The sequence below is a fragment of the Montipora capricornis genome, unplaced genomic scaffold (genome assembly GCF_036669925.1).
Source record: "Montipora capricornis isolate CH-2021 unplaced genomic scaffold, ASM3666992v2 scaffold_99, whole genome shotgun sequence".
NCBI classification, from domain to species: domain Eukaryota; kingdom Metazoa; phylum Cnidaria; class Anthozoa; order Scleractinia; family Acroporidae; genus Montipora; species Montipora capricornis.
Window position 1 is genome coordinate 6,953 of NW_027180290.1, and position 18,048 is coordinate 25,000.

The window sequence follows — 18,048 nt, forward strand, 5'->3', positions numbered from 1 at the left end:
TGGAATTAGATGTCAACACCTAATGTTCCTCTTTTCGGCAAGATTAATAAGGTATTAAGCAATAGAGTCCGTGATACTGGTGCAGTTAAATATATTTTGTGTGCGTGAACCCTGGTATGCAAAGCTTATTCAATCGTTATACTGTTGCAGTTTATATATATTTTGTGTGCTTGAAACCTGGTATGCAAAACTTATTCAATCGTTTAAAACGGCGACAAGAGGCAATATCTTCACTGTACAATAATTGGCAAAAAACAACTTTGAGGGAAGGAACGTTGCAAATTGAAACTTACTCCAAGCTGTGAACAACTTATTTGAAAGAGCTAGACGAACGATACAAGATTAAAAAATCTCTTGAAGACCTTGGGGGTTTTTAAAATAGAAATTAAGCAAGAGATTGTCTAAAATTAGTCTGATAATGTTCTGTTCGTGTTCCTTTTGACTTCCTGTCTTTATCAAAATAGATGACACATTACTTTTATGATATAAAAGGCGTTTATGAACTTAATTAAAATTTCTACAGAGATTGAAGAAGTCAACTGCCTTCTCTGGGTGTCAGTGCTCATCTATCATGGATACTTACATCAATCCAAAGCTGCTTTAGTTCCAGGGAAACGTTCATTTCTTGTAACTCTGATGGTTGCCTTGGGAGGTGAAAAGGGTGAGTACTTCATGAAACCAACGGAAACTCCTTTTTTTTGTTTCTTTTGCGCAATTTGTATTGGTTGCAAAACGCTTTAATTATTTGAGAGCGCAATAATTGAGAACCTTGAGTCATCCTACAAGATTGACCTACAATTTCTTATTTCATAACGCTCAGCTGAAGATTACCGTACCTTGTTAACCTCCAAACAAAAACGTTCTAACCTTCATTTAATAAAAATTTAAATGATTCCACCGAACAACTTATATCTGTTACGCTTGGCCGGATCCCCATATTGACAACAGACCACATGGGCAAGATGACGGCAAACAAAACCAGCCGTTTTGATGATTTGCAAGTTAAACGGTAGTCAAAACGGTAATTGGCGCGCTATGGATCATGCAGTGCACACAAAGGACGAATATCGGTACCTGCAAAACACGTTTCTCCTAACGCATTGCTTTTCGAATGTTTGCGGCCAATTCATGCAGGCACCGCTTTTTGGCTGCAATATCGTTATCTTAATTGAGAAAACAAATATCAGGTTGCGAAGAGACCGACATGCAAGATTTAAAAGCAATTTGTTTAGCTTCGCCAAAATAAAATAGTTGTATCACGTAAACGGAAAAAAAAGATCTAGAATTACTAAAAAAGAGCTATTGCTACCATTTACCCAGACAGTCTGAGGGGTTCGAATACTGAAGACCTCGAAAGCAAAAGTGCTCTTGGAAAAGCCCTCTGGCTACGCAAGACAAATGAAGAGTTTGACAAAAGGATCGGAAGACCATAAATAACCGTCCACGACAAACTTCTTAATGTATTAACTGTACATGTTCACGAGTTGGGTGTCAGGATAAGGTTTTCCAAGGTGAGTTATTTGTTACATATTACATTGAAAATGGCTGAGACGTTTGTACAGTGACTGTAGAGGTCACTGCAAAGAAGTGTTTCTTTTTCGAAGGTGACTCGGGCATGCTCGGAATAAATCCCGAATGCTCCTTTGCAGGAGGCAGACCTGCAATCTTCGGATTGCTAGTTCGGATGCTCTGCCACTGAGTTAGTGGGCAACTCGTGAATTATAAGTATTATAAGGCCATTAAACTACGGTTCATGTGATAATTATTTAAGGACTGAAAATTGTCTGATTCGACAGACTTGTCTGATGATACTGCATCTTAAGCAAGGGAAGCTTTTTACTTAGCAGCGCAGTTGAGCTTTAGTTTGCCAATCTCGTCAGTTGAATACTGAGGTCAAGGCTTAAGGTTATAACTGGTGGAGAAGAAGTTTGTCATGTTTCAGAGCTAATTTTCCTCTTCAGTAATAGCACGACGTTTTTTTTTTAAATTCTTGGTCAACATTGTACCTGCCTCGGGTTTCTTAAATTTAAGTTCAAGATAATAAACGATATAAGGTTAACAATTTAAAAGTATACTTAAATTTCATTTTAACCTAAACAACCGAAATAGCAGCGTTAAGTATACCTCTTCAGAATCATTGAAAGCAAAGGAAAAACGTGCTTTAATTTTAAGGGTTCCCAATACGAGGCAACCCACGTAATAAAAAACGTGGCATCAATAAGAGGGCGCAGATGGTTGTCCATAAAAGGAAATGGAGGATGTCGAAATATTAGTCCGAAGTTTCTACGACGAATTGTGTCGTACACAATCCCCGAAAGCCATCGGATACCAACAGCACTGGATAAGCGACATGTATGATATTCTAAAACAGTTGACTTTATTTTGCATTGTTTCCATTTATGTTAATATCTACTTTCGTCTTCTAATTTATTTCTTTATTTTTAATGTAAATTATAACGGAGCATAACAGAGAAGCGAGCATGATGTAGACAACCCTAAGGCGTGCCGTGTCCGACGTTTTGTAATCGAGAACATACCAGTCACGCTTTTTGATACCAAGTTTTTCTACTGCATATATTAAAGAACGCTGTTGATGGTAACAGATTCAAAGGAAACAAAACAAAAGGAAACAAAAACAAAAAGAGAAGAGATACCGAATAGCGTAAACGTCATCATGCAGGAAGCCAAAGGCTCCCCTGAATGATTTTTCAAGACTTGATTCAAGTAGAGACGGGACGAGTGGGGTAAGTGCTACAAATTTAGCGTGGAACCGAATAAGAAATAAAAAGATCTGTCTATTTTACTTTTAGTTCGTAGAAAGGACGAAACTTTGGCTTCTGGCCAATGATACATGTAAAAACCGAATGTGTTCGGAAAGACATTATCTTCACCTATTTTGAATGAAAGGTTACGTGTCTTGAAACTTTCTCCTTGCGACGAATCGAAATTTCATTTTTATGCTTTTATTAACATTTAGCAAGGAGAAGGTCTGCTTACATCTTCGTGAGACAAAATCAAATCGTCTGTCGGCTCAGGATTTTACATTACCCAAAGGTAGAGCTTTTAACTGCCCAGTTACTTTCTATATTTCCAGCTTAACAACTCCACGCAACGGATTCTATTTCCTCGAAGGTCGGAACGATCACAAAGAAAATCACTTAAAGCACTAAATTTAAGGTAATTGGATCCTAAATAATATTTTTTTGTTATGCAAGACTGCTTTTTTGCTTGAAATTCTGCAGCATCACAGTCGAGGGCGCACGAGGGTACGTTACCGCCTTTAGATCCATTAGCTTGATCTACTATATATTCAAATGAGATAGGTCTTGGTCTTTTGAAATGATTTATGGTAGATAAAATTTCTCGAGTCATGCCCCTGCTGGGAATTTGTTATTGAGAAACATTTATTGTCGAAAAAATAAAAAAATGGTTTTCCTATGGAAACCATCTTGCACGTCCATTCCTCATTCGAGTTTTCCGTTTTTTTGTTGTTTTTTACTTCTTCGACTAAAGTTGTGAGGAGAAGATCAGGCTCACCCATCATATGCAAGGCAGTAGTTCGTGGTACTGATCTCTTTATTTTTAAGCCGGAAACAACTGATCGATGTATGGATCAGAATCCTTGCGTTGATCAAGCCCCTTCCCCTACCCTCCCCTCCCCTCCCACCCAAGTCTAGAATACTTAGAAACATCTGTTCTATGTCTTCATAACAGATTTCATTTTTCGCCATTTATTTCTTGTTCTTCAGTGATCACTAACTGTCCACAGTTTTACCATCATGCGTAGCTCTGATCTGGGGAGCATGAGGGCTAGGCGGGTTGAACAAATTCTAAATATTTTTGCAGTGTTTGTGACGAGTTTCCGTTTGCCTCATTTAGACTCCTGTTAGCAACTAGATGACACCAGATTACTGACGAAGGTTACAATATCATTGTCGTTAAAGTTGGGTAGGGCTTAAGTACCCTTCCAGTCATCATTCGGTTTTTGGAGCAATACACTTCGTCATCTGTGGATAAGGAATGTAAGAGTATTTTTGCTATGTGTTTCATTGCTAATATGTCCCTCTCAAGTACAACCAAAAGCCAAATGTATGATTTGTTATGATCATGCAGGTACAGTATGTGTGTAAGTCTTAGTTTACTTTGTTCCATTTCATTCACAACTTGGAGTTTAATAAGTAAAAAAATAATACTTATCGCAAGCTGACCTCCTTATCTGTAAACGAAAGTAGCAAGCAAATAAAAAAGTCTAAATGTATTACATCAATCACGGACAATTCTAATTACTACTACGGTGTGGAGCAACAGTTCTGGAGGACAACGTTTGTATGGGGATAGGAGTTGCCATATGTTGTGACTGATTTATGTAACTTTGCGTTTGGACACCGATAAAAGTCCCTTGCATTTTTCTCAATTCTTTTCTTCAATTTATGTTGGCATTACGTTCTTTTTCTACGAAACGAGAGCGGACTTAAAAATTAAATGTCATGATGAGGACGCATCTTCTAAAACGAACCCAAATCTGTTGATTCGTATATTCTAGTAACAATTAGTATAAAGAGACGCAAAAAGCAGTTTTGATTAAGTGTGAACAGACCGCTCTTATCGAGGGCAATTCTCTGTTTCTGTCTTTTTTTAACTTCTGAGCCTTTGTATGTCATGCATGTTTCGTTTTCGTCCCATATCGCAGTGGTGAGAGCACTGGCCCTTCTCTTAAGTGTGGCCCACAGGTTCGAGTCCTACATTCGGCGTCATATGTGGCGAATGTTACAAAGTTATACCAGGTTACGCATAAACTCGTGTGGGAAATTAATACAAAACGAGCCATCACGCGACAAGAATATTAAGCAAAAGAACAATTCACGAAATAAATGACGTTAATAAAGAAATCATCGGCAGACTGAAAAGGAAGGACGTTCCTGACCCTGCGTCGACGACGAGGTTACATCAATGGATCAAAATACATACAGAATTTAGAGGAAAGATGCTTGACTGATATTCATGTCGACCGCTTTTAATGTTTGAACGCGGTGGGGATGTTTGCAAATTTGTTTTTCATCTCAGACATTTTAATATAATTTGGCCTTGTGACATAATAATGCAAATAGCTAATAGCTAAAATTACAATATCTGGATGGTAATTTAAATTTAAATTGTGACAGAGTGTCTTTTAAAATCAATGAGGGTGTCTACTGTAAGACACAATTGCTTAAATTGTCCAGATACATGTGAGTATCACTTCCATTTCACTTCAAAATATATACACTTCTTTCATTGGAAATCAAGCCTACCAGTCAGGGCGATAGTTTTTTCCCGATTTTTTCTTATAAACACCCACAGTTATGCAATGAAGTCAATAAGTCAAGAAAAGCTATGATCCTCGCAGTTATGAAAGCACTTTTAGCGTAAAGGAGCCTGAAAAAATTAGGACTTCAATGGGGTTTCAACCCGTGACCTGGCGATACCGGTGCGACGCTCTAACCAACTGAGCTATGAAGGAACTAACATTGGGAGGTTCTAATTTTCCCGTGAGGAATGAATCAATGATCGAAAGGATATATGAAATGAATCACATACTGAACTGCGGATATGAAATCAAGTAAAGCTATGATCCTCGCAATTATGGACGCAATTTTAGCGATTGCATAAAAAAGCCTGGAAAATTCAGGAGTTCAACGGGGTTTGAACCCGTGAGCTCGCGATACCGCAATTGCTAAAATTGCGTCCATAACTGCGAGGATCATAGCTTTGCTTGATTTCGTATCCGCAGTTCATTATGTGATTCATTTCATATATCATTTCGTTCATGAAGTCAATAAGTGTTACTTTAACTGCCAGGAGTGAGAGCAATTTTCTTCGGGTAAGCAATAACCAATAGATCCTGATCAAAAAGTTCAACTATACTCTATTATTTCTACGGAACTACATCTATAAAGTGCAAATTGAAGGAAGACAGCATCCTCATCCCAGATTTTAATTTTAAACAACAAGATTATAAGAAAATACGATTCAAACTAAATGAGCCATACTATTTATGACGAATTGATGTAGAAAATGGGTTACTACTAAGAACTTTTGTGGATAAAATGCAAGGATAGCTTTCTTTTTTCTCTTTCTTTTTTCATGTTTTTCCCGGCTAACTCGGCTTCATTATATGGGACCGTGGTGTTGTTACGTTCTTGTCAAGTTAGAACTGTAATTCATCTCCTAGTTTCCTTTTGTAATGTTACTGTAGTGAACAGGTTTTTTAGTATCATTATGTTTCAAACAAAATTTAAAAAAAAAATTAATAAAAAAAAGCTCACAGTCATTCTTTGCACTCTTAACATAGAAACGTAAGAGTAATGACATTTTTCTAGGCTTGTACTTCGTCGACAGAATATATAAATAAGATGATCTACTTGCCCATCTTTTGTATCTTATTTCCTTACCATATAAAAGCATAGATGTATTGGAGTAGGGCTGGCGCGGTTGTGAGATCACTCGCCTCCCACAAATGTGACCTGGGTCCCAGTCTCAGACTCGGCGTCATTTGTAGGTTGAGTTTGTTGGTTCTCTACTCAGCACCGAGAAGGTTTTTTCCAGGTACTCCGGTTTTCCCTCTCCTCAAAAAACGCACCTATGATTTGATATGAGTTGACTTGATTCCTGTACACAACCTCGTTTCCAAGGTCTCCATTGTCTCTCCTCATAGACAAAGAGACCCTGGGAACGAGGTTGTCCTGTACAGTGTCCCCAATATTCATGTGTGCCTCCTCTTCAAAGCGAGTCTCAGTGCGAAGTTTTTGTGATGAATGAATGAAAACTAACTTTCATAAGAATAACTTCGCACTTAGACTCGCTTTGAAGAGGAGGCAGACATGAACTCGGAAACGGCCTATTCGTGCCCCCCTGGCCATTGCTACATAAACTCGACGCTCAAAGTTCATTATGATGTGTATGGTTTGTAATTTGACGAAAAGAACCAAAAGGAACCACCCATCTTCTTTTAACCACATATTCTGATTTTTTTCTCAACGGAGTCTCCTATTTCACTTTCATTCTGCAAACTATAAATTACTGGAAATAAAGCCAAAATCGGGCTTCAGATAAAGACGAGATGTATCTTGGCAAACAGGCAGTATTATTTTTCGTCCATGCGAATTGCTTAAATCACGCTTTCATTTTTTCCAAATCTGTAGCTTACCACAAAAGTTGTACAAAAAAATTATAAAGAGAATCATTTAAGACGTAAAGTGGCCTTCCATTTTGCTTTTTTGTTTTCCAGTCATATTTATAAGCGTAAAAAATCAGTTATCGCTTCCGGCAATTCTTCTTTTCAATAAAACCTAGATGTAGAAAATGCAAAACTCCATAAAAATCGCCTTATTGATTTGTGATTTACACGCAAAACGAAAGATACTAAAGCTTTTTTCTGATTTCACTTGAGTTTATAAAAGCTGAAATAAGTGTCACTGTTTTTTTTTTTTCAGATAAAGTGAACTTTTTTAGGGTTCCTCTCGGGTGTTGCTTAAGTCAAATTTCTCAAGTTATCGCTTTATTTCGCTTTTTCCTAAAAGATCACCGACGTAAAATTTCTCGAGTATTTTTCAGCTGTTGCCCCTTGCAGGCAAAATAGAAAAATGTCGACTTTTTTCCGCTTCCTCTGTTTGACCTCCTCGATTGACAGCTGTCAAAAAATGGAACGACATAAAGCTTCCTCGATTTGGACATTTTTGCACCATTTGTCTACTGAATTATAATCTGCATTTGAAATTGGCACCTATCTACTTTGATTATGGAGTATTTTGAAAGTAATGCGGCCGTTTGAAGGAGTCAAGTAAAATCAAACAAAACTTAAAATGCCGGATCAGTAACTTATTTAAGCAAAAATTTCCAGAAGTTCGAAGAGGCTTGTCGGAAAGAAACTTGCGTTTCAGTTCATGTGAATGTAGTGGTCATCTGGATTAAGAGACATAGAGCAAGTACTCAAGCATGTGTAACAATTATTATCGAGGTATTAAGCCGAAGATGAAGAAGACCAAGCGGATAATGGCGGTTCAACAAGAGCACGTTTTATTCTTCAAAACGAGGCTAACTGACGTCACGGTTTACAATGATAGCCAATGTTAAACAATATTGTTACAGCATGCGAAGTAAACGATTAGTTGATTGAGAAAGGCAAAACACCACCCTCCAAAAAAACGAAGTACACCGAAGTCGACGAATAGGGAAATCTTCGTTTACATTTTTTGCAAATTTTTGCAAAGAATGTACGGGGTTATTGGTGCTTTTGCCACCAAAGAAGTTAGAAGTTTTTGATGGCTAATAAGTAGTTCGTTATCAAAGCTAAGAGGCTGAAAAGGTTTGACAAGTTCTTTTACTTTTTGAAGTCAATTTGTAAATATTATGATGACTTTTGCTGTGAACAAACTCATGTAAACAATAAGGTCAGCAAAGATTCCCCTATGAACGAAAGATTGTAACACTCTTTTCCTTCATACGTTTCAATTTTCGTGAAAGGCCGCACTTTAGCTACATTCACCGGGTGATACACATGAACAACCTCTTAAACGCAAGTTTTTTTCCGGCAAGACTCTTCGAACTTCTGTAAAGTTTTGATTAAATAAGTTTAATACTGATCGGCATTGTTTAATAAGTCTTGTTTGCGTTTACTTGATTCCTTACAACGTCCACATTACTTTCAAAATACTCCATAATCATAGTAGAAAGGCACCAAATTCAAATGCAGATTAAGATATAGTAGACAAATTCCGCAAAAATGTCCAAATCGAGGAAACATTTAATATCACTCCATTTTTTCACAGCTGAGAAAGCGGAAAACACTGTTCATTTTTCTATGTTGACTGAGGGCCTGACTACATGGAGAATTTTATCCCGGTTAACCGGGATGTGATTTCAGCCCGGTTTCTGAAAAACATGGAGAACTGAATTACAGCCCAGGCTGAAAATTCTAGCCTGTCTGAAACCGGGCTAGGATTTTCAGCCCGGCGAAACGGGCTGAAAAATACGAAAAAAGTCCATGTAATTGCAACAAAATTTTATCCTGGTGTGCGGAGTGAAATTTCAGCACGGGCTGAAACTCACCATGTAATCAGACCCTGAAAGAGGCAAAAGCTGAAAATACTCAAGAAATTTTACGTGTGTGACTTTTTGGGAAAATGCGAAATAAAGCGATAACTTGAGAAAATTGACTTTAGCAACGTCCGAAAGAATGTCTTTTTTATCTGAAAGAAAATTGACAATTATCTCAGGTTTTTAAACTCAAGTGAAATCGATAAAAAAGCTTTAGTAGTTTTCGTTTTGCGTGTAAGTCCCAAATCAAAAAGGTGATTTTAATGGAGGTTTGCATTTTGTACATCCAGGTTTTATTGAAAAGTAAAATTTCCGGAAGCGATCACTGATTGTAAAGCCGGTAATCACACATAACATTGGCAAGTTTTCCTTGCTTTTGACAAGACTTGACAAGTCTCATCTTTTAAAAATTGTCGTGCCAGTTTTGTAACAAGGAGACTTGTCAAGGCAAAAAATATTGTCAAGTGACAAAAATGCTTATGTGAATGATCCTGCAATAACTTAAAAGTTGTTAACGTTGTCAAATTAAAGAACTTGCAAATTGCTGATTGTCGGCGACGCGCCCCGGATGGTTTTTTTTTCTTTTATAAGGATAACTCATTCAAACTCTCACTAGACTATTATAAACAGCTGTTCCGTTTGTTGGATTAAGGCGGCACTTATCTTTACCAGGACAACGTTCTCTGTCTATTTCTCGTTATTCTAGAGACCAACTGCTCGCTAGAGTTGAGATTGCTGCCGGCGTTGCCCTGTAACCTCAGAGCAAGCTAGTAGTCACACGGTCGTGCTACACTATTCAGATCAAAGAACCAGGTGCGCTGTACAACAGTAAGTTTTTAAAACATAAATTGCGAGAAAGAACCCGTTATACCAAATATAAACATGTAAATATAAATCTTTCTCTTTATTTGGGCTATGTTAAATGAACTAGTAAATGAATTATGCTTTGCTAGCCTGATGAATTTCTTCAACAGGCAACAAAGCAGGTAAATTTACACTGCTAGCTTGAAAGAAAGTGACGGATTACGAGCGCCTACACTGACTCAAAGCAATAATTGCGTAGATCTAGATCTAACCATCACAAAACAACAGAGTCTACATATAAAGCCCTGATGATCTAAAGTGTATGATTCCTTAATCACGGTACAAGCAGAGGAGTCAGAAGTCTTTACGAAACATTCATTCAGGGAACCATTCAGGGTCATTCCAGTACTCCAAGATACCCTTTTCTGTCAAAGAATACAGTTCACGTTTCCGACCAAATTAATTATTGTTTGTGTTTCGAACTTGAGATGGATTAACTAAAAAAGTACGACCACTTCATGGAAATTTGAGAACAAATATACTTTTTAGATCAGTTTTTGGTTTTTCACATTTTCTCAGCTAGAACCGTGATTTTATTTCATAATTTGCTGTTATAGAAAATTTCCCGGTGTCGCTTATCGGTTCACTCGATGTTAGTTAATCTCACTCATAAACAAATCATTAACGAACGTGATCTTTGAAGAAAATTCAAGAACACAACAAAGTGCTTCTTTTTATCAGATTGCCTGTGATGCGTTAAGAAATTTGGAATGAAGAAGGAACACATTATATGTAATTGAACATCTGCAACGTTAAACAAAAGACCAAGTTTCTACATTACTGCCTAGTGACTATTAATTTTGTTGCGCCATTAGATCGCTCATCAGAGAAGCCTTAAGCTTCTTTTTAAAAACAACAATTTCAACTGAATCTTCACATCACCGAACATTGTCTGCGAAAAAATACGCGATTTTTAAAATAAAAATCCCGTATTTTCGACGCAGAACAACCCTTCGCCGCGCCGAATGAAAGGACCGCTGGGATGGAGAGATTATTGCCAGTTTATCAGTGACGTAGATTCATGAATAGATCGTTTGTTTTCTTTATGTCCTTGAATGTACTTCACGATTCCCTTGTTTATCCAGAGGAAACAAACTAAGATGAAGTCTAGCGGTATAATTTAGTGGCCAAAATAGTGCCAAATGTTAAGAAAACATAATCAACGATAATCATCCATGTTGTGTTAAAATGTTGCGAGCGTTTGGCCAGGCCTTAACACTGATTTCTCGCAACATGCCCAAGATGAGACGTATAGATTCAATGAATCGTAGTGCCTATGACTAATCTTTTATTACCTCTAAAAGAGGAAAAATAACTCTCTCAGCATCCTAAGTGTTCATTCAGCGCTTCTTTGACTTTGTCTTCCTTTCTCTTAGACCTTCTTATGTCAAATGTTGGTAGTTACGTTCACTTACAATTGAAAATGTCCAAAACGAAAGCTGCGGGCTACTTTGGACACTCTGCACGTAAAAGAACGTTTCATAACTTGTTTGTAGCTCTTTTTCCCTGTAATTGGATTTCTCTTTTCCTCCTTTCCTTTTTTTGTATTATCTTGAAAATAGTTTTAGAAGAAACTTGATTTGCTGCTGTATGAGTTATGTAAGTGGAAAGGAGAGTATAGTGAAAGTGTTCTTGCTTAGCCGAAACAAAATTCTAAATGTAGGAAATTGTTATCTTCCCAGATAAAAATGACCGCGAATAATACAATAAGTTGCGGAGTACCTGACTGGTTTGGAAGTCCCACAAGCGGCGACCCAGATGCTTGGATAAATGAATTCCTCGTGATTGCAGTCAACATTCCATTCTGCGCTTTTTCCTTCCTGAGTAACTTGGCCATTATCATCACGATTATTAAAACACCTTCATTGCATAGACCGTGTAATACCCTACTATGTTGCCTGGCCGCTACCGACGGCCTGACAGGTGTCACCTCTCAGCCAATCTTTGTTACCCTCCGATTGATACTGCTGTATCGTGATAACACAACTTGCGGGAATCAGGAAAAGTTATTTACTGCCTTTTATGCCTGCATTATGCTGACATCTGGATGGTCCTTTGTGTTCTTGTGTGTAATCAGTTTTGATCGCCACTATGCTCTGTCCAGGCCTCTGATGTATCGAACAAGAGTAAGCAACAAAGGTAATCGTTTTGTCTCAACTGCATGAATATTCTCACTCAAACCATTGCCACACCAATTTAGTACTACTATACTCATCAACTTTAGGAGCTGCTACTATGAAACAGAAATGAAAATAAGAGTCAACATTTCTCGATTCTGGTCAGCATAGAGCATGCAAAACTATTCATTTTCTGGTTGCTAAACCTTTGATTGCAGAAGCGTGCCAAGGAATGCAAAAAGTTGAAATTGCATTTGATTGCTTGATAACAAACAGAAAGCATGTATACGTAATTTAAGGCGTCACAAAAAATAGCGCTGATTTTAAAAGAAACAATTTCCTTTTGTGCTGGTGCTTCGTGCTACACAAGCAAGAAATGCAGGTAATTAGATGCAAGACGATTTTGATAGGCGTCACGAAGTGACAAAGGGCTAAAGGCTGGTTTTCACTAGTGACGGAGTCGGAGTCGGAGACGGAGTCGGAGTCGGAGTCGGAGTCGGAGTCGGAGTCGGAGTCGGAGTCGGAGTCGGAGTCGGAGTCGGAGTCGGAGTCGGAGTCGGAGTCGGAGTCGGAGTCGGAGTCGGAGTCGGAGTCGGAGTCGGAATCGAAGTCGGAGTCGGAGTCGGAGTCGTAATCAGAAGCGCAGAGCGAAGCAGAATACCGATTCCGCTTATGACTCGATCGCTTATACGATCCAGTGAAAACTGCATTGTCGGAGTCGGAAGCAGAAGCGGAAGAATAAACCAATCAGAATCCTCGATTCCAAGTATTGTGATTGGTTGGTTCTTGCGCTTCTGCCTCCAACTCTGATAATCTAGTTTTCACTGGATCATAAGCGGAGTCGAAAGAAAATGGGAACGTTATGATTCTTCCGACTCAGATTCCGTTGAGCTTATGACTCCGCTTATGACTCCGATGTTTGATTTTCACCAGGTCATAAGGGCTCTTACGACTCCGACTTCGACACCGTCGCTAGCGCATTTGAAAACTGTTGAGTTGATACTTGCCCAATAAAAATGAATAAAAGTTAAGATAAAGCTAGCGAAAACCAGTCTTAACCCTTGAAACGTCGACAACGGTGGTCGATTTGCCAGCTACTTTGGTAAATTAAACCAAACCTTTGTACACAACGGAGTGTACCCTCGCTCTTCTGGGAATACAGAAAATTAACTTCACAAAGTGCCTCCTATATTCCTCTAACCCTTACACTTGCCTTAATGCTTAGACCTAAAAAGACACACCGTGTTAGATATCCAAATTGGTTGAGCATCTAATAGGCCATTTCCGAGTTCATGTGTGCCTCTTCTTCAAAGCGCGTCTAAGTGCGAAGTTTTTCTTATGAAAGTCGGTTCGTTTTCATTCATATGTAAAGTAGAACTTATTACCATCACAAAAACGTCACACTTAGACTCGCTTTGAAGAGGAGGCAGACATAAGTGACCCAAGCTAGCATTCATATACTTAGGTGTTTAAATTTGTATTCACAGGCGCTCTTACGATTATCGCGTTGACTGGGGCCAGCTGGTTTTTCTTAACACTTTGTGTTCTGTTTGTCTTTCCTCGTGTCGGAGGACTCATCTTTGGAATGGCTGTCACGGCAATCTTCATAGTCGTCCCAATCGTTAACCACATAAGAATGTTTTTTGCATTTCGTCGTCACAACAAGCTTATCCTTGCAGAAGGCGTAACTGAGATTCAACAGTTATCCATAGCTTTACAGAGAGAAAAGAAGATTGCCTTCGACATGGCGGTCATCAGCTTGATTCTCTTGCTATCACTTGCACCATCGCTTTTGAACAGAATCATCATTTCCTCAGTTAGCATGGACGTTTTTGCTGTCTTGCAGCCTTGGACGATAACAATGGTTTTCCTGAGCTCATCGTTGAATCCTATCGTCTACATTCGAAGAAACATTAGACTTAGAAATGCTGTGCGGTACGTCATTTTTGCAAGTAATACTTGACGATGAGCGGCGAATAATGAAGTATTTTAAATCTTGCAGTAACTAGTTAGATTCACGGGAAAATACCCCGCTTGTAAAGGCTAGATTTTACTGGAATATGTTAGGCTAATATTTATGATTTAGTCCCTCTTTTCATAAGAAGCTGATTTCAGCTAAAATTTCTATACCACGTTTGGATACCCAATGAAACCGGCGGGTCTAAAACATAGGTCACTCGTTACAGGTCATTGTTTTGCCTTTTGGAAAGTAACCAAAACCCTCTGTTTGGGTAACCCTAGGCCTAAGGTTGGTTTTTAGGCCTAGGGTTAGCCAAATTGAGGGTTTTGGGTTACTTTCAAAAGGGTAAAACAAGGACCTGCAAGGAGTGACCTGTGGAATGTGACCTGTGTTTTAGAAACACATTACACCACTCTCACTGGAGAATGGTATTTAATACTATGACTACCATCAGTTAGCATATCAAAACTCATGCTTCGTGCTTCATCGACGGGGTACCCAGACACCCGGAAGCAATAAAAGCAGTCGGCTTTCGGCCTTGCGTCTGCATCGGTTTCTTTCCTTTCCTTTTCTGAATACCCCTATGAAACACTCGTACTCGGTTCTCACATATAACTTTTAAATGGAATACTGATCAGCGAGAACAGCTGAATAACTACCGACAGTGAGTCTAAAGCAAGACCACACCTACAGTACCACTCAAAAGTGAGTTACCGCCTTGCGTTGCGTTTAACGTCCTGAGTGACGCGTGTCACTGTAAACCGCACCTTTTATGTGAAAATCCTTTTGGCTTAATTGGAACAACGTAAGTTCTTATAGGCGGTTTTTTTCTCTGCAATTCAAAATTCAACAATTTCAAGAAACACGTGCATGATAATCCCAAGCATTCTTCTGGAAGAGTGTATACCACCCTCGAGGAGTGTTAATTTGAAGGCATTTTAGAGTTAGTCCTTCCAAATACCAGGCAGGTCACTTTGTCAAATGGAAAGTGCCCTTAGACAACTCAAATAGATCTCTCCCAGTGCCTACGTTCAGCAACCATGCTGTAAGGATTTTATTCAATAATCAACTTGCTAGATGGAAGGAAATCCTTCTTAGTCTGATATAATCTGAAATGGGCAGTAATGTATATGACTGAACAGTTTTAAAACTCTTAAAGGACTGTGTTAATTTTAAAGAACTGCAGCGCTTTATTTCTAAACATTTTGGTGGAACCAACTAGAGACCACTCTATTCATTCTGAGAGAAACGTTAATACGGTTTTGACGTTGCAAAAAAAAAGAAACAAGAAAGAGTAAAATAAAAGTAAATAAATAAAACAGGACGTTAAGGAAATTGTTGAACTTGCCTCTAATGAACTGCAGTAATTTTGATTATCATCCAAAAGGTGTTGCATAAAAAAGTGTCAGCATAAGCAAAAGAAAACTTTTAGATCACAACAATGACTTTCAAAGCTGAGGCAATAGAACACGGGGTGACTAGTGTAAACTGGTTTACGAAAGAGGAGGATATATTCCTCTCCCTGCTAAATAAGAAGGCGTTTGGCAGAAAAATATTACTCTTTTTCCTGACTGGTCAGGAACAGGATAAAAATCGATTGCAATTTGCACGCTCAAAAAATGTAGTTGAGAAGATGCAAGCGAAAGAGACAAATTTTAATAACTATCGTTTGTCCTTTACGCTGAGCAATTGCAGTTGTTGTCTGGGGGATTCCGAAGAATAAAAAAAATATAGAACCAAATTTCTAGCACTAGATCCGAACACGTCGTTCTAGTCAGATCATGACCAAAAAACCCATTGGTGTTCGAAATAAATAGATCTTAGTAACCGAGTTCGAAGTCCGCATTGTAAGTTACGGACGGGGATTTCTTCATTGATTTCGCGATTGGACCAAAAATCAACGGCGGAAAAACGAGGATCCGTAAGGGTGGTTAGTAACATATTTATTAAATATTTGTTGTAATATGACGTGCAGGAAAGGAAGCTAGTTTAAGTCAAGCGGAGCATTGAACTAATAATAGAACTTTATTTTCACACGATAATGTTTAAAGCTGAATAGCTTGTGGGGCCGTGCACAAATGAAATCAAATCAAATCAATACATATCTAATCATAATGGTTTTTGATGAGAGGGGAAAACCAGAGTACCCGGAGAAAATCCTCTCGGAGCAGAGTAGAGAGGGGTGACTCGAAAACGAAGACCCTAAGACCCTAACACCCTGAAAACTCGAAAAAAGTAACACAAAACCCTCAATTTGGCTAACCTTTGCCCTAAAGTTGATTTTGAGGCCTAGAGTGTCACAAGGAAGATGTCCGGCCACACGTGGAGCGTGGTTACTCAGTTAAATATGGCGGATCACCCAGATTTCACTTTGAAACAAGTTGTCGCGAATGAAGGACTTGAACTTCGCTTGAGGTAACTCAAAAAACCAACTTCCGCGTTTTCGGGGTCTTAGAGTCTTGTTTTTCGAGATTCAACCCACGTATGACGCAGGATCTGGGAATCGAACCTGGGCCACATTGGTGGGAGGCGAGTGCTTTCACCACTGCGCCAGCCATGCTTCCCAAGAAATGACTGGCATGAATAAAAATATGAAAAGTGATCAAATCCTATTGGCTTTTTTAAATAGTTGATTGAAAGATGCAAACATTTTACGAGTTTATTTCACATAAACAATTTATAAAATGTTGCAGAAAAAAAAAATTCAAATTTGGCGGGCGGTTCAGCGGGGCAGTACTGTAGAATAGGGCCTGCTAAACTAGCCAATCATAGTTCGCGTACTATCTGAGAAATACAAAATTTTGTAAAGAAATTATCAACGCATCAAGGTTGTCGAGGAGATTTATACGATGTTGATCATTAACTACGTCATCCGATTTAAGAATAATGATGCAATTATCACTGGCACAACGTACGAAAGAAGAAATAATTTGAACAATTATTCCCAGAGGGCGAGGTGAACTTGTTTTAGTATAATTACATAGATGATTATTTTAAAAATATGCGTTTCTTTAAAACAATTAATTTCTTCGTCTGTTACCTCGACAAAACGGCTGGCAAAACAAAAAGAAAAAAAAGAAAAAACCGCTCAGGTGATCATTCCGTGAAAACCAAGTGCAACCAATAAGCCCAGAGAACTTTCAATAATTACCTATGTAATTATACTTAATTCTGATATTTACTTTTACGTCATTTACTTGGCGTGATTATTTACATGCTTATAGAGTTGCTCAGTAATTTACTTTCGATTAATAGCTAAATGTTTTGTTTCTACGTCATAATGTTCTGCAACATATACATACAAATAAAAGTGCTTATTGTTATTGTTCCTGGATTTCATTCTTACACCAAATATCTAATTTTGAAGGGCCCCTACAAACAAGGACCCCGAAAACTCGAAAAAGAAGTAACCCAAAACCCTTAATTTGGCTAAACCTACAGTTTTGTCTATGATTGTAGGTCTAATCTGGCTTTTAGGCCTAGAGTGTCACAGGGGCAATATATACATCCGACAGGAAATGAAGATATCCGGCCACACTTGGAGCGTGGTTACTAAGTTAAATATGGCGGATCACCAAGCTTTCACTTTGAAACACGTTGTAGCGAGCGAAGGGCTTAAACTTCGCTTGAGGTAACTAAAAAAAACAACTTTAGGCCTAGTGTTAGCCAAATTAAGGGTTTTGGGTTACTTTTTTCGAGTTTTCGGGGTCTTAGGATCTTGTTTTCGAGACACCAGGATTCAACCAAACCCAGACATCCCGGAGGTTAGGGGGGGGGGGGGAGGGGTACTTTAGGAATTTCTGGGTGGGGATGTGCCACTGGGACCCTGGAACCCTTAGCCTATAGCAGAGCTAGTTTCAGCTAGATTTTGCTACCCTATACTAGAGTTAACTCCCCAAATCACTCCTATCCTTGAGTAGCTGTTTTCCAGAAACTGAGGTAACTAGCACAGTCTAAAGCAAAGCCAAAACAAAACCTTATTCCACAATCAATTCTTTCTTAAAACAGGATTTATTTATACTTGTCCAGCAA

General features: G+C 38.5%; 1 protein-coding gene across 6 annotated transcripts; it reads left to right on the plus strand.

The window, feature by feature from the left end:
• The first annotated feature begins 321 nt into the window (after positions 1 to 321).
• LOC138036961 (melanocortin receptor 3-like) lies at positions 322 to 17,264 on the plus strand. 6 transcript variants are annotated; one of them, XM_068882986.1, is made up of 6 exons: positions 2,312 to 2,352; positions 2,978 to 3,054; positions 3,133 to 3,177; positions 9,782 to 9,903; positions 11,622 to 12,078; positions 13,544 to 17,264. In XM_068882986.1, the coding sequence occupies exons 5-6, from the start codon at positions 11,628 to 11,630 to the stop codon at positions 14,017 to 14,019; spliced, it is 927 nt and encodes a 308-aa protein (XP_068739087.1). In that variant the 5' UTR covers positions 2,312 to 2,352; positions 2,978 to 3,054; positions 3,133 to 3,177; positions 9,782 to 9,903; positions 11,622 to 11,627; the 3' UTR covers positions 14,020 to 17,264. The 6 variants fall into 6 exon arrangements, with proteins under 6 accessions (XP_068739085.1, XP_068739083.1, XP_068739089.1 ...); XM_068882985.1 differs by having other exon boundaries at positions 9,782 to 9,888; XM_068882984.1 differs by lacking the exons at positions 2,312 to 2,352; positions 2,978 to 3,054; positions 3,133 to 3,177 and adding an exon at positions 322 to 1,511.
• The last annotated feature ends 784 nt before the right edge of the window (positions 17,265 to 18,048 follow it).

Bases quoted from the DNA above. Each gene is read 5' to 3' on its own strand.
- LOC138036961 (XM_068882984.1), top strand. From the start codon at position 11,628: ATGACCGCGAATAATACAATAAGTTGCGGAGTACCTGACTGGTTTGGA. The intron at 12,079-13,543 runs GTAATCGTTTTG...TTGTATTCACAG, and splicing joins AACAAGAGTAAGCAACAAAG to GCGCTCTTACGATTATCGCG.